Source organism: Cyprinodon variegatus, unplaced genomic scaffold, assembly GCF_000732505.1.
Source record: "Cyprinodon variegatus isolate N-32 unplaced genomic scaffold, C_variegatus-1.0 Scaffold1068, whole genome shotgun sequence".
Classification (NCBI taxonomy): Eukaryota; Metazoa; Chordata; class Actinopteri; order Cyprinodontiformes; family Cyprinodontidae; genus Cyprinodon; species Cyprinodon variegatus.
In genome coordinates this window covers 107,524-124,104 of record NW_015151521.1, presented here as the reverse complement: position 1 = coordinate 124,104, position 16,581 = coordinate 107,524, and the positions used below count along the sequence as shown (strand labels likewise).

At 37.0% G+C, this 16,581-nt stretch overlaps 1 protein-coding gene across 9 annotated transcripts in view; it reads left to right on the top strand.

The window, feature by feature from the left end:
* gramd1b (GRAM domain containing 1B) overlaps positions 1-16,581 on the top strand; it is a 173,401-nt gene that overhangs the window by 132,523 nt on the left and 24,297 nt on the right. For 5 of the 9 annotated variants that reach the window (XM_015400072.1, XM_015400071.1, XM_015400078.1 and 2 more), the window contains 4 exons: positions 1,423-1,633; positions 6,498-6,518; positions 12,197-12,217; positions 14,459-14,482. In XM_015400072.1, the coding sequence (XP_015255558.1) occupies positions 1,423-1,633; positions 6,498-6,518; positions 12,197-12,217; positions 14,459-14,482 (277 nt within the window). The remainder of the gene's footprint in view (positions 1-1,422; positions 1,634-6,497; positions 6,519-12,196; positions 12,218-14,458; positions 14,483-16,581) is intronic. The other 4 variants (XM_015400077.1, XM_015400076.1, XM_015400074.1 and 1 more) reach the window with 3 other exon arrangements.

Below are 16,581 nucleotides of genomic sequence, written 5' to 3'. Positions count from 1 at the left end.
GGCCACCTAGACTCGCAGTGAATGCTTACACACCTCTGAGCTTTCATGGATTCATTCTTGAAGAACTGCCTGTCTGCCTCTATATTGTTTTATGTTGGTGTTTTTACAACACTCTGGCTTACGTTGTAGACCCAGTATGTGTGAGTGGGTGTCTGGCTGGCTTTATGCAAGTGTGGACGTTACGCTGCAGCAGTCACTGTCACTTCCTTGTTATTAACCAAAGCCAGTAAAACCACATTATAGAAGTCTTGGTGATTGTTTTCATGTGATGCTTGAAGATAGATCGGTTAATCCACAATGTGTGTTTGTATTTAGTTTCACATTTGAGATGTTTTGATATTTCGCCTTTTGACCAAAAAGCTTTGTTTTTGTCTGCCAAGAGCACCTTCGTATGTTTAGTCAGTGGCAAACTTTACTTTAAATGAGACTTCCTATGGCTCTCTTTCTTTTTGTTACCTTGTCTTACAGGCCATGTTTGTCTTTAACTAATTGCTATTCTGTCAACAAATTATTATCCCTGAGCTGTAGACCTCTGCAGCTCTACTGCCTATTTGATGAATGCTTTCTTTGCTCTTTCTTTCAGTTTAAGTGGCTGTGATTGTGGTTTAATGATAAATGTTTTCAGTAAGACGATTCTTTCGGGTTAACAGCTGCAGTCCTGGATAGTACTAGATAGGTGGCTAATGTTGGCTAAATTGAATTTAGGATTTTCCAGTTTCCACTTTTGCAATGACGCTTTATCAGAATTTCCTAGGATTAGTCTGAAGATGTGGTTGAGGAGTCCAGCGTTCTGGTAGCGCAAAGGAGACGAAATACCAGGTGACCAATTTTCAAATGCATGTCAGTCAAGATAACACTGTAGTTTCTAGAAAAAGGTAGACCAGCGACAAAATCAATAGCTCAAATGATTCACAAAGAGACCTATTCCAGCTGTAAGACATGATATTGAAGCTTAAAGAGTTGGAGGAACTTGCACGATTAGACAGGTAGATGGTAGTTGTTTAATGAGTTATCATTTCGCAGGAACAGGCGTCCAAGATGGGTGACAAAAGTCTATAAGGAGAAATCTGTACTGAAATGATCTGTTGTTTAAGCCACTCGAGTTATATGTGTATTTAGGAAGTAGGAGACACACACACACACACACCTGCTCACAGCTCTGTGGATATTACAAGTTGGCCATGTCTTATGGGAGCTGCAGCTTTACTCTCCTCTTCTCACTTTTGGATAAAGCCATGCATCCTTTTTCTTCCACTTCAGACTTATCTTTTACTTTCAGTTGTTATATCTGTAAAAGCTTGTAGTTGTGATATGACAAAATGTGGAGAACTTATTTGGACATTAATAATTTTTTTTAGGCACTGCAACTGTATTTAAAGGAACAAAAATGATGTTAACAGACTTTTTACTTTTGTTTTTCAGCACTGCCAGTAACTCAAATAAGAGCTCGCCCACCTGCTCACCAGTCCTGCGTAAACGTTCGCGCTCTCCAACACCACAGACCCAGGAGGGTGAGAACATGGTGGAGAAGGGTTCAGACCACTCCTCCGACAAGTCTCCCTCCACACCTGAGCAGGTCGTCCAGAGAACATACTCTGTGCAATCGGCGCGTAGCGGCGGAAAGAACTCCAAGGTGAGTCATGGGGACTCTCCCTCCCTTCCTTTCTCACAATCTTTTTGATAAAGTGTGGAATAAACACTGTAAGTCAGCACCTTTTAGTGGAGATTCCCACTAGAGAACTATCTGTCGATAAAGCTTGTAAGAGCCCCGTTACTTCTTACTTTGTCTGACTGGACTTCCGAACTACAAATCTAATACTCTACAACTTCTGGATGTATTTAGGCATGAGAAGGTATGAATATCTGATAGCATGATAACTTTAAATAAAATGAAATAAAAAAAAGCTGAATTAAAAATGAGGAAAAAAAACTCTTGCTGAGTTGTGGGCCGATCTTCAGAATTGAAGCAATAGTGTAGAGCAGGGTTTACCAACCTGGGGCCTGCAGGCACCAAAGGGCCCCTTAAGGACCATATGGGTCACCCTCAGCATCTTGTGAAAAACGAACAACTTAACACTAGATTCAATTTGAAAATGTGTTTTATTCTGTTGCTCTTCTTTTTTAATTATTTATTGAGTAATTCATCATATTATTAATGTTGGGAATTTAAGCATTTATAGAGATTTTAAAATGACAATAGAAATTAAAAGACACAGTATTAAATATGTTTATTATGTTTGAAATGTAGGTGAACGCAGAACCTTCTAATACATTCAGTATTGGTAGCCTGTCCTACAGTATGACTCAGTACCCATGAAGCAGCCCTCAGCCTTAAAAACGTTTGGAACCCCTGGTGGAGATTTTATAGCATTAACTCTAAATTTTTACTCTATTGCACTGGAATGCAGAATATCTGTATTTTTATTGGATTTTTGTTTACCTAAAGCACTTTGTATCCCTTCCTTGTCTGTGAAGCGTTCTTTATAAATAAACTTTTATTCGCTTATTTAGTAATAGTTAATGTGATTGGTGATGGGAGCTGTTTATAGATCACAGGTGTCCTGTCAAAATGTCTCTCTTTTGTTGGCTCCCTCTCTCTGGCTCTTCGTTGAGCATTCATATTTAGGATATTTGGCCCATATTGTTCGTATTATGCACAAAGAAGCATAAAAAATTCCAGAGATGAAAAAGTGTACAAACAGTGAACAGCTACAGTAATTAAGAGATTCGTTATTTTTGCCTTTCAATTAAAAAGTAACCAAATGCACAAACCCAGAGGAGAAGTCATTGCCTATTCAGCACAATCAATAATCTTTCTGCCTCAGTTACATGTCAGTATTTGTTTCCTAATGCTAGAGATAGCTTTTTCATTTCAAGACAGACTTTACTTATTGGAAATTCTGCTTGGTGACACTTTAGCTGTGCTATGATAATAGCTGCGTTGCTTCCTCTGTTTGCCGCTGTCCGAACACGGGTAGGGCATCCATGCCGCTGCTGTCTGTCTTTTTTGTAGCAGCTAAAATGTTGCCATATAGGGAATCCTATTAAGTTTCATAGAGAGGTGTGTGGGTTTCGCCTTGTCTGAAAAGGCTAAAGACCAGTGTGCTCCCCTCCCTCCCCTGCAGCTCCTGCCTCATGATGCTGCAGCTGCTCACAACCTGAGCACTCTCTATAATAAGGTTTATTTAAATGAATGCTTCTACCTCGGAAACAATGTTAAGGAAAACTTCAGCAGTTTTGAAACAGTAACTTTTTAATCCAGGATATACGTACCTGGATGTATTCCTCCCCAACTCCCTGGAGAAGTGATGAAAAGTTACAGCATAGCAGCTTCCTGGATTGGACTTAAGCTCCTCTGCCTTACTTAAAAAATAGGGATGGAGCGGATTATGAAAACCTTCTGAACCGTTCGCTTCGACCGTCTCGGTTTGATTCGCGTGTGTTGCATTCGGTTCATACGCTGCTCCTTTTTCTCATAGGCAAAGCATGTACACTCCAGAGCAGAGGGTGGCAGTACTGCGACCAAAGCCAACCACCAGTAGCAAACAAGAAGAAGAAGTGAAGCAGCGTAGCCGGGTGTAGCAGAAAAAAATCAGTTGTTGTGGAGAATTGTGTGGGTATGGCGAGTGGGAAAAAACAGGAGTTGGAAGACGCGCCAGCAGCACTTTATAGGTCTGCTGTATGGGAGCGCTTTGCATTTAGAGTGACCTACGATGACGGCGGAAAGAAAGTTGTGGAGAAAAGTGCAACAGTGTGCAAGCATTGTGCAACACCTAACAATCAACATATACCGAACCGAAAACCGTGACCACGAAACAGTGAACCGAACCGAACCTTGGATTTTCTGAACCGTTCCACCCCTATTAAAAAATGATGTAGGTCTTTGCTCTAAACATAAAGAACAAATCTACTTATGCAAAACACTATACCGTCAATGCATCCGGTGTTTAGCTTAAGGGTAAAACACATTTTTATTAGAGTGTTTGTGTTTTTTGCTTCATATTACCAGAAGCACTGGGTCAGCCTTTCAATCATTGAATTTAGTTTTGAGTTTTTGCCTGCATGGTCACAGGCGAATAGAATCCAATACCTGTATGTGTGCCGACTGCCGCCGAATCAGAATCATCTCTATTTTTTATTTCTCTATGAACAAACAAGGGATTTTAATTTGGTTTCCCTTCCATACATTGATAACTATTAGCTTAATGCGTACAAAACTCAGAGGAGGATGAAGGATAAAGGAGCAATACTATGTGTTTTTATAAACAGTTAAAAATGAAAGGCAGCTATTATGTGGTGTACTTATTATTTCCACAGCAGAGTAGATGACTTCTCAGGCTGTGATGAGTTCATTGGAATTAAAGTTTAGTTAAAGAAAGTAATCTTGTGATAGCATGTTTTGTTTTTTGTTTTGAGTCTAAAAAGTCTATGATTAAACTCTATGCAGCTGAAATATTTTAGATTTTTTATACCTGTACAAGTCCTGGATGAAGGTTAGATCTTCCTGATGATCTTCTTAGTAAACCTAATTATTTAGTGCATTTTAAGCCTCTCCTGCCATTTGGATGCAAATATGCATGTGCAGCGAACAGACTGACAAATGGAACAGCAGCTACTGTGGACGCTTGTTTTCTGTCCAAAGTGAAGTCTCTGTTGGGCCTTGTTCTGAACGTGTTTGTGTGAAGGGGACCTCAGGTCCTGAGGAAGGGTGGTTCCTAGGAACCAGAAATGATGTACAGTTCTTGAGTTACACATACAGTACATGCGTTCTTATTAGTGTACAGGGAGAAAATGAGTGGAAAGACAAAACACCACTGTGGGGGACCAGTGCTAATGGTTCTTCTGTCTGTCAGCCAGGAAGCTGATCATTCACTGAGAGGTGGGCAGACACCTTGAGCTGGAGAAGCTTTTAGGGGAAAAATAGTGTAAAGACCAAGCTGAATTCCACAAACAGGATCTTGGTGTACATTTCTGGATGGTCAATGCTGGGAAGGATGGGTTTTTTTCCCGAGTTGACAGCATTCACTGTCGAAACATAAGAATGTTACATTTAAATTATTCTTAGAACACAGTGTTGAAAGCTGTAGGGAATTTCCATTGCCAAAGAAGTTACACGGAAACCTTAAATTACGAACTTTGCCATAAAGCGTTGGTGGAAGTCCTGTAAAACAACACTACTATTGGACTAGAGCAGCTGAAACATGTTCTCTGGAGGGATTAATCATAACTATCTGTCCAGCTTTCTAATGAATGCCTTCTTGTCTGCCAGTTACAAGGGCAACAGGATTTATCTGACTATTATTGCCAAGTGTACGTTTTTTGGATTTTTTTGCTGAGGAGATGAAGAAGTAGACATAGGCTCTCAGTTTCAGCAGAAGAACGTCTAAGTGCCTAAAAAAAAAATAGATATTTTGGTCTATTTCATTGTCCTGCAGTTACTTTGTCGGGCAAGTTTAGGGAGGACCCCTTTCCTGTTTGATGTAATGTGCTAGTGCCCAACGAAATCTCTATAAAGACATGGACTGCATTTTTCCAAAGATGTCAATGTAGATATGTTTTATGCATACTTAATTTGATGAGGATCACATGTGGGTAGTATATATTTTAAGTCTTTGCAGGGAAATTAAAATATGGATGTTTCAAGATGCCTACAAATGTCCAACAGTCACCTTCCAGTGAGGAGTAGATACGGAATCATGCTGAAAACAGTGTTCTGGTCGGGTTACATTGAAATAAAGACTTTTGGAGAAAATGTATATTAAAATTAAGAAAAAGAAAGATATCTCTGTACCAGAAGAAAAGAACAAGGTCATGATAAGTCTAAGAAAATTTGAGAATAACATCCAACCTTTCTTGTTCCAGCTGGGATGCATCGTGGTGCATCAGACTATACAGATGTTATTGGTCTCGCATTCAAGAAAACTCTCAGCTCTCAAAGAAATCTTAAAGATTTGTTGTTTTGCAAATAAATTTATATGAAGGCATAAGGATATATACATCTACTATCAACCCTTTGCAAGACCTCAATACCCTTTAAATCCCAACGTTTTGAACTGATCAAGAAGGACTAAAGAAATATATATCTGTTACTACTTCTACTATTATTGAATTCCTCTCTGGATGGTTTTCTGTAGGTATGAAACTATTTTAATGCAGTTCAAATGAACTAATGTAATTTGATAATATCAATGTTCATTCTGTATATTTTTTCATCTCAGCTGCAAATTTCAGCCATAATTCATCCATCCTGACCTCATCCATCACTGCAGCTCGAAATCACTTTCTGATTGTGTTTTCTTTGAATTACTGTTGCCTCTTCAACACATTGTGCACACCTTCTCTCTTTGCTGCTCTGCTGTTGCTGCTACATGTCACATGATAACATGTTTCATCTGATGAATACTGCTCACCTCTTCTCTTGTTTTTTCTGCTTTCTTTGTTTCGCTTACATTTTTTCTATCTGATTTTGCTTTGTTCTTTTCTTGTTTGCATGCTAGTCTCACAAGCGACTTTCCAAAGTAAGCATTACTCTTTTTTTCTGTCTTTCCCACTTTTCTATGTCCTCTCACACACCTCTTGTCTTGTAAAATGCCCTGAGGAGTCATTGAGTGTTTCACTTCTTTACCTTCCCGTCTTCCTCAGTTTGATCCTGCTATCTTCTTTCTTTACTATTTTATTTAATTTTAGATCAACTAATTGTCTTGTTATATATTTTAATATATCTTAAGATCTTGAAAATTAAACAAAACAGTATATACAACCAAAAGCAGAAGTATATAACCAATAAGAAGGTCTATATTTAAGTCTCATTTGGATGTACAGCATATTTCTTCACATTACCTCCCCTCCTCTGTTTGCTTATGCATTTGCCCCTTTGCTTGTCTTGGCACACTTAAAATCTCTGTTACTCTTTGCTACATAACCTCTTTACTGCAGAAATATAGACTCTAAAATAAACCCTTCACCTTGTCCAAGAAAGGTCACTCAATTAATTAAGGACACGGTGACTGCATAATTGCATTGCAACCGTTCTTTGGTCTTATTAGGGATTTGCTTTTTATAGCATCAATATAAAAAATCTGTCTCCTTTGAAAAGTCACCAAGGAATGCTGCCATGTTTTAGTGTTGGCATGAGTTTAACCATCAGATTGGTGTCTTAAAAAAAAGTTTTAGCATTTAGTCATGTTGCAACCCTAACTTAATTTTGAGCGATTCTCACGCAATTTAACAAGATAAAGTAGCACATATGAAATGTAGGGGAAATTATCACAGATCCCCATCTGGATCGTGGTTAATGCTTTGATGGAGCATTTCTGATGCAAGATCAGGCCTGTCACACATGTAAATCAGTTTATCTCATAATCAAAGTTTATTGCATGATACATTTGAATGAGCTCAATAATTTACCTTTGCATGCTTGTTTGTTTTCCTTGTGTGTCCCTCTGTTTCTGCTAAAGAGTTTAAATGACACAAGGTTTCACTCCTGTGCAGCGTTCTCCACCAACCCATTTCCTTGGCGTTTTCTTAGCGCAATCAGTATAGCATTTCAGCTTCATATTTGAATAGTTGCAAGTCAGAGAAACAGTATGAGATAAGAAAAAAAACAGAGATGGATTTGGCTGAATTGAACAACTTTGGATTCTACCGGAAAGACAATATTATTGTTTATTGCAATAACTTCTGAAACTAAATTTGTTTGGACAAGCCTACCCAGGTCTTTTGGTGCACTTATAAGCGTTTTATGAAGGATTGCCCATTATTTAACTGGGAGACGTTTATATGCTGATCATAAATAATGCTTTTCTTGTCTGGCTGTGGGATAAGTTGGATGGCTAAACTTTGTTTGGTCAACTGTTCCATAGTTATTCCGATTTTAAATCACGAATTGAACTGCAGTCAATGATATTTTAAAAAAGTACTATGATTTTATCCTTGACCATCCTGCCATGTTTTCCCCGACATGAACCACTTTCTTAAGTTAATCCATTCTCTGAGGCCTTCACAAAGCAGCTGTATTTGTACTGAAAGTAGGTAACTACTAAAGTAGTTTGATGAATTGGAATGTATTTATGGGCATCAAAGGGGGGGGGGTGCATACACATATTTGCAAAGGAGTTTGAAAACCATTTACCATTTATCTTCTTACTTCCAAATTACTCATATAATTCCTATAACATACATTCAGCTTTGTGGTTGTATGATGAAGAGATGTGAAAATGTCAAGGAAGTTATATACTTCTACAAATCTGTTTAACTTAATGTTTCGAACCTCTCCGACTTTTTATTGGAAAATACTTCATTGATAAGACTATGTAAAATATTTGGGGGTTTATTATATTAAGCCTCCTAATAAAATTCCCTATTTCTGGCTGTAGTTGCAATGTATTTCTTGCACACATGTAGTGAACCTGTGCTATTGCATTACCCCAACAAAAACCTCTTTGGTGCACTGTGGTCACATGACCCATGAAAGCATGAGGTCATCCTGGCAACGTGAGTCCGATCATCCTAACCCTAATACAATCCAAATTAGAGAGCATTCAGCAGAAACGGTTGGCCTGTGCCTTACCATGAGAATGGATTAATGATGACAGCAGTGACAGTAGCACAGCAAAAATCAATCAGGCTTCTCATGTAACAGCACCGGCTATATGAAAAGTGAAATTTAGTAGAACACTAACATTTCTGGAACCTGCTCATTATTTTTTTTTTCTTTCTTTTTTTTATTTTTTATTTTTTTTATTTTTTTTGTTAGTTGCATTCCTTATACCGTTTACTTTCCCATCTTTCATGACTTTCTGTCTTTCCTTTTCACTACTTTGGTTAACTTTGGGTTTTCTCATTAATTCCCTTTCAGTATGACAGACTTAATCTGATTAAAGTAAGGATTTCTTCTTTATTCACCTGACCGTCTGAGAGACCCTGCTTCCCCTTTAATAAATCCCTCAACCGAACTCTTCCTTTGTAGTGTAGCTGTGCCTATAAGTCCCTTCTGTCTTCTCCAGTGCTCCCCAGTTTCTAAATTTGTTCTTGAGCTGCTATTTATTTTGAGATCTTATATACTGTTGTAGAGAAAGCATTAGAAACACTATGATTTGCAGAAAAACTACTTAAAACCAATGCTGATTAATACAATACAAGAATTTATTATTTATTAATTAAATTTATATTAAAGCTTTTTTAAACACGTATCTCTAGACCAAATTGGTAACTACTACGAAGCAGCAACATAGAATATTGTATTTGTTCATCAGTAAAGATAAAAAATATTTATTGTTAAGAAGGAAGAGAGAAACTGGAACCTTGGTTAAAATAAATCTCCATCCGTTCATTTTTTTACACAAGTTGTACTACTTTACTGCTAACTTCTACAGGCCATTAGAAAGATAGCACTTAAATAATCCAGTCAGCTACCGCTTTAAGTTATGCAATCATTAGGATTCACCAAACTGTTGGTTAATGCTAAGCTATAAAATTCTTTGATTTCTAACTTACTGATACATATTTTTACAGATTTAAGTCTGGTTTCATGAGGGCAATTAAAACACTAATAAAAATAGATGATTTGAAGGTTCTTTGATATTCCAAAAAAGTTAGAAAACAATCCACTGGACTTTGTTTCCAAGTTTGAAGACGTTTCTTATCCCATTCAGGAAGCTTTTTCGAAATGTCAGGAATAGCGTTGAGTTTGAGGCTTTATACAGTAGCCCAACATGCCCTTGTTCTTTGATAGCGGTACAAGATTTAAAATAAGCTGAAGTAATTACAGGATTATTCTTAAATGTGTATCTGAGCTTGTCTCCCTAATCTGTCTCACCATCTTAAACTCTCTAAGTTTTTATCAATCTGCAGGCTCTTAGTGGACACTCTTAGAATATATATGTCAAATAACTTTTATTTTTTTATTTTTTTCAGTTTCTTAACCTCCCATTCGCTACTCAAAGCTGATCAAGGCAAAATTTATTTAGTTTTTGGCCAAGTGATTGGTCAATTGCTAACAAAGACTGCTTATGATGTACTCCTATTTTTTGACTCGCTGGAGGCCCCTTATTACTGTAGTGAATTAATTCATTAGTTTCTTTGATTTTTTCTAAAGATGCTGCCTTTATGTTGGTATTTGTAACTATAGCAATGAATGCTTGTTTGTTTGTAAATCTGCAAAAAAATAAATAAATACTAAGAGAGTACAGCTGAATTCTGGTTGAAACGTATCAATCAACAATCAACAACGTTAATGTGGTCACTGACACTGTACATAGGGGACTGATGCATTCTTCCCCTAAAAAACTCTGATAGTTTGGTTTGGATTGTTACAGTTGCTGTCTGGACTCGTCCACCTGTAAGTTCCCCGAGTCTCACTGAAAATAAATGTATTTCGATAGTATGATTGATTGCAATTATGTCTTCTGTTTAGCTGTAGAAGCACACTACTTAATGTAACAGGTGTAGTGAAGTAGACTATTCAATAATCAATAAGGTTTTACCTTTTAACAGTATGTGACACTCTGACCTGACAGATATAAGACTATCATACCTTTTAGCTATAATCTTTTGCATCACTTTAGGCTTTGGAATAAACAATTCAAAATATAGTGAGTGTATAATCTATGTTTCCATCCCTCATCCCTTATCTAAAGCTTATCTTGGTCAGCATGTTGCATTAAATAATAAGAAATCCATTGCTATTTATTATGTATATAAGTATATTAATCAAGTAATATTTGTTACTTGTCATAGCAATTAGCATATCCCTCTGTTTGTATTTCTCCTAAAGATGCATGTAGAGGAAGAAGGAGTAGAGTGCTTATTTTTATTGCAATAGTGCTTTGCTTTAAAAACAGCCAGAAAAGTATATGTCCTTTAGGGGGGTTGTCTTCTTCTTAAAGTTATCCTGTTCACTGTTTCTTTAGTATAATCTTAATTCCTTAAAAGTAGACCATTTATCCTCAATCTAATATAATTATTCTCCTGGTAAAATAACACTGGGTCACATACTACAGCCTCTAACATAGATGTAGATCTTATCCAGGCAGCGGCCTCTGAGTATTTCCACGCTCATGCCTCTGTCACCTTCAAATCAGATTAGCCCACATTGGCCTCAGCAGTCGTCACAGTTAGGCCTCAGGCCTGAGGCTGTAGCTCCCTGTTTCTGACGACACTAACAGAAAATAACCAGAGCTTCATTTCAACTCTAACCCCTCCGCAGCTGGTAGTGCAAGCTTTTAAGTCAAAATCAAATATAACATATAAAACTTTTTGTTAAATTATTTTAGTCTATTTTAAAGTTTGAAAACTAAACTCAATTACATTACAATTACAATAGAACAAACGTTTGACATTTTTGGTTCTTCAGTTTAGGGAAATCATTTTTCTTAAGTGAAACAGTTTGGATATAAAAGAATGGCTATCACTAGTCTCCTGTCACGCCGTTTTTCATCCTTTTATTCCCCTCTTCTCCTCATGTATGATCCTTTCCATGCTTTATTCCCAACACAAACAGCTGCATGTTATTTTCTTTTGGTCTTTTGTTTTCTGCAGTTATACTGCCCTAAGATGCAAGCACATGTACATTGTAAAGGATTTCTCTGCTGCCCTCTATTGTTAGAAAACTGTAACAAAGGGAATAGCTTGGGAATTAAAGAAAATTTGTCAGCTGAAAGGAAGAAGTCATCTAGAATTTAATTTAATCTTTAAGTTAGATAACACAATTAAAAAAGCATCTATTGTGGGTTAGAATGTTATGTGATACCTGTTGCTCCTAAAGCTGTCGGCAGATACAAACATGTCCACATTTGAATACTGATTTTTCTTTTGTAAACAATATTTTATTAAAGGAAACTTCAGTAGTGTATTTTTTGACCCAAAAAACAACAACACACATTTTGAAAGACAAGAAAGCCTTTTAAAGGCCTATAATAATTAGGAAGCAAATATTNAACACACATTTTGAAAGACAAGAAAGCCTTTTAAAGGCCTATAATAATTAGGAAGCAAATATTCATTTGATTTCTCCAGTATATGAAAGTTAACAAATTTCCAATCCTTTTAAGCCAGTTTTCTGTCAAACAGCTTATCTTAAGTAAATGTTTAGTTCACTGTGAATTATATTATGTGACCTGGCCATAAGATGAATGATAATGTATTTTGTTATTAGCTTAAATACATTAAATTTTCCCTCTTTTTTCTCTTTCCACAGAAGAGCCAAAGCTGGTACAATGTAAGTAATCTATGTTTTCTCTATCTATGTTCATCATTTGAGGTGCGTGTTTGTGTGACGTTATTTATATCATGAATGTGGAGTGTCCTTTATAAAGATCAGAGGTTATTTTACTTGGTCCTGTTTAAGGCCCAAATTACTACTGGCTAACTGGTCCTAAAGACAGGGATTAGCATGGGTTTAAAAAAAGCAACAGGTGGCCTTTTAATGCAGCGTAACCAGAACATGGAGATGCTATCAGAGCCAAATAACTTAAACACAATAATTCCTCTGGCTAAGATTAATTTTGAATGACAGAATAGGTTTCATTACATTTTTTTCTATTGAATTTTACTTTTATGCCACTAGGTGGGGTACTAAAGCTAGTTTTGAAACCATGTCAGGTTATCCTCTTCAGAGCTGAAATTTTGAAAAGATGACTGTAATGAAAGAAGAAATATCTTACAGAGCAGGAATGAGATGGATGAACTCAGGTTCAGTCAATGTTACAGTGCCAAAGCGTTCACACCTTTTGTTACATTTTGGGCATTTTCTGTTATTGCAATCCCAAACTTTTGATCCCTGAAGTGACAGACCAACACAAGATGGTGCATGGTTGTAAAATGAAAGAAAAATTTGATGTGGTATTGGGTGTTTTTACAAATAATAGTCTAAAGATTGCAGATTTTACCAATTTTTACTCTGTGTATCAGTGAGTTCTTCCAAATGTTCTCTACAGCGACCCCTGGTTACAAATCGTTGCAACATTCACTCAGACTTCGCAAAGTTTTTATACCAGATACCCTTCAACTGGGATTTAAAGTAAAGTTTCCTGTTTCTATGCCCTCTGCACCAAAGAGGGACTTAGCTCGCCCACTCTGATAGTCCAGAGAAATCCAGTCCAACCAGCTCGCTTAACAACTCACTGAATCAGTAAACAATGAACTAAGCAGACAGCGGGGTTATGAAACAGAGCTAAATCACCGACTTTGAAAATCTAATGGACCACGGTTAAGTCTATTGTTTGAAAATTACATTTTAACCTAATGAGACATGGCTATCCATCTAAAACAGGAGTCTGCAACCTGCGGCTCCGGTGCTGCAAGTGGCACCTTGGTGTCTCTATAATGGCACTTCATAGTAGCTAAAAATGGTAAAAGAACCAACCAATAGGTTTTGATACAGTATAATTATAAAATTTTTGTCATCAACTTGGAAACTCAGTGTCTCTATTCTTCCTATAGAAAATAATGTATGCATCCTCTTTGAGATATGCTTAAGTTTGGTCCTTATTTTAACAGTTTAAAGCCTGACAGAAAAAAAAGACTGGCAGAAAATCCTTTTTTCTAAATTATATTAGTTATTTGTGTTGTTTATGAGACTTTAGACATTTCTGTACAATGTACAGGGTATGATGCACTTTTTGCTCACTGTGCGTGTCTTATTGTATAGATAATTTTTTTCTAAAACGAAGATTGATGATGGTCTTAAAAACCATCACCAAAAACTCAATTATGATGCATTTGATATGAAAGGGTTAAATAAGAAAAAAAGATTGTTGTTTAATAAAATTACAAATGATTTCCTATAGCAGATTTCCTAATGTAATATGTGAGTAGCTGAGTTTAATTTAGCCGGTTTGCGGGTAAAATGGCTCTTAAAATTTGAAAAGTAGCCGACCCCTGATCTGAAAGGAGAACCTGGGAGGTAAGAGGTTTAATTAGTGAAGGTACCAGGAGGGCCCTCGTAATCCTGCAAGCGCTGCAGAGATCCACAACGCAGGTGTGAGGATTTATGGAAAACTACTGGTTGCTTCCTCTAGAGAACGATTTAAAGAAGAGTGGCAAGGAGTACGCACCAACTGAAAAAAAAAAAACGGAAGGAGCTAAAAACAGAGGAATACTTGAAATAAAACTTTCCACCTTTAATTCAAAGCAACAACAGTTTCAAAGTACTCTGTATCGGGTGAGGGGGCTCATATTTTGCATTTTTTTGTCACCAAAAAGTAAAGCTGTGTTAATTTCTTTACATTTCAGAGTGAACCACTGCTTTGTGTTGGTTTATCACATAAATTCCCCATAAATACACTGTTTGTTTCTTAAAGTCATCATAATGACAGAAAATCTGCCCAGGGGTGTGTGAATGCTTTGGTGGCATTGTAACCCATTTTTGTCCAGGAGTGTTTTTACTGCAATATCTCCCCGTTTTCTGTTTTATTTGTTTTTTTATTCCCTGTGTGTACATTCTTCCTCTTTCTCCCAGCATGAAAGGCAGCACATCATGAGAGTAAGCATGACTTGTATTCTTGTGCAACCCAGATATCTTTCTCGCTCTCTAGTTTTTTCTGCAGAGGGAAACTTTAATATCCCCCTTCCTGTTTCTCATTCCACTAACTTTGCTCAGTGTCATTATCGCCAACTGCAAACCCCAGTTTGGAGGAAGTTATTTGGATATGCTAGAAATGACAAGTTCACTAAATTTTCCCATTATGTCTACATGAATCTTCTTTTCTAATGGTTATATATACCAAATGGATTTGTTTTTAAAAAGTTACTTGGACTTATTTGTAGGTCTGTCCCAAAATAAACATCTATTAGTGGTGTGCAACAGGTGGCGAGAAACACACTGAGCTCCACGTTGTACTAAAGAATTTGGTAAATTGCTGGAAGGGTTTCTAGGCGTGCCATCTGAATGGTGCATGGTGGTTTGGACTGAGGCATGTTTCTTTCCTGACTGCCTTCATTCAGCAATGTTGTGCTAAGCATTTGGATTTTGAGTCTTAATGTTTGAAGACATGAAATCTGAAAAATGTTCACCATCAATTAGAAAGAAAGAAGGGGAAAAGATTAAAAAAAATAGTCAAAACAACCAGAAGTAAAGAAATTTAGATAAAAAAATACATTTTTCACTGTTGAATCTTAAGAAGGCTCTAAGTCAAGCTTCCACATGCAAAAAGAAGAAATAGGAGTAAAACAAAAAGAAAAAAATGTAGGTAAGCATTTTATTGCAAGCAATTATTAAACTGAAAAAGGCTTTTCATCAGCTGATGCAAAGTTCAAGACCACAACTTTTTAAAACCCAAATCTTCACAACACTGTCAGGACCTCCTGATGGCAAACAAAGTTTTCTCTTTATAACGCAGTCAGTTTATTCAGCCATATAAGCAAGGCCTCTCCTAGCGCTCCATTGCTCCTGAGGGTGGCTAATCATTTTTAACTTCTTATAACATACTTTCGGTAGTGACACAAAAAAACTCAATTGGTAGACCCACAAAAAAGTCTCTGGCTCTGAGCCGGATGATCCAGTTGGCTGCTTGTCAAGATACCAGACCACCCTCGGTCCAAATTGGGGTCGTCACTGGTTCCAACTGCAGTCCCACAAACATTGGATGACATCTAGGATAAAGAGGTTTTAAAAATTATAATCATCTTCAAAGGCCTTGTCTTCTTCAAGGGCCTTTATTTTGTGGAGAGGTAACAGCAGCTGCTCATGGAGATGATACAGCAGCTGCTCATGAAGATGATACAGGGGCCACCCCTTATGACTGAAAACCATCGACTGTGCTGTACCGACTGGGTTTTTAAATAAGACAACAATAGAGTTCACAAAGCTCTCCAAACAAACTACTTGTTCCAGAGAAATAGACTCACTGTTGGAGCATCCAGCATTTTTCACTGATTTTAATTCCATTAAGAACACTGCAGTGGAAGCCCTCCATGATACCCTGCTCAGCACTTATAGCAACATTCCCTCCAGCCTCCTGGAAACCCCCAAATCAAGCATAATAAAAAATGTTCAGGTGATTTTCAAGAAAGGAGCAGCCACTTATTAGGGAGTCCTTTCTGAATATATCCTTCTTATTTTTTATGGGATGTGGTCTTAAACTTTTGATCAGCAGATGAACAGTCTATTTTAGTTCAAATGGATGTTTGGAAGTAGCAATAAACTGATAACCAGTCTCTCTCTTATCTCTTTTTTACTCACTCTTGAGAATAGAGCATAACAACTCACAATTTAGAGTAAATGCAGCTGTGATGACAAACTGCTTGCCATCATCTAAGCCGCACATCTTCTAACACTGCTAATAGTCGTAACTCCGTTTTTTTACATCATAAACTGCTCTTCTACGCTGTACTCATATAGCAGATAGCACTAATTATATGCTGCCACCGACATGATAATCAAGTGTTTCAAGCCTCAGAAATCTAAATTGTTTTTTTTCCAGTTGTCTCTTATACTAGCCAAAAAAAAAGAGACAGAGAAAGAGATTTTTTCCTGAAAACAAGGTAGAGGTTTTAACACATTGAGCTTAGAGCAACGCTTCAAAACTGCAAGAATAATATTTGATTGTTTCAAAAGGAATGGTGTTTGTAGTCAAATTTCTG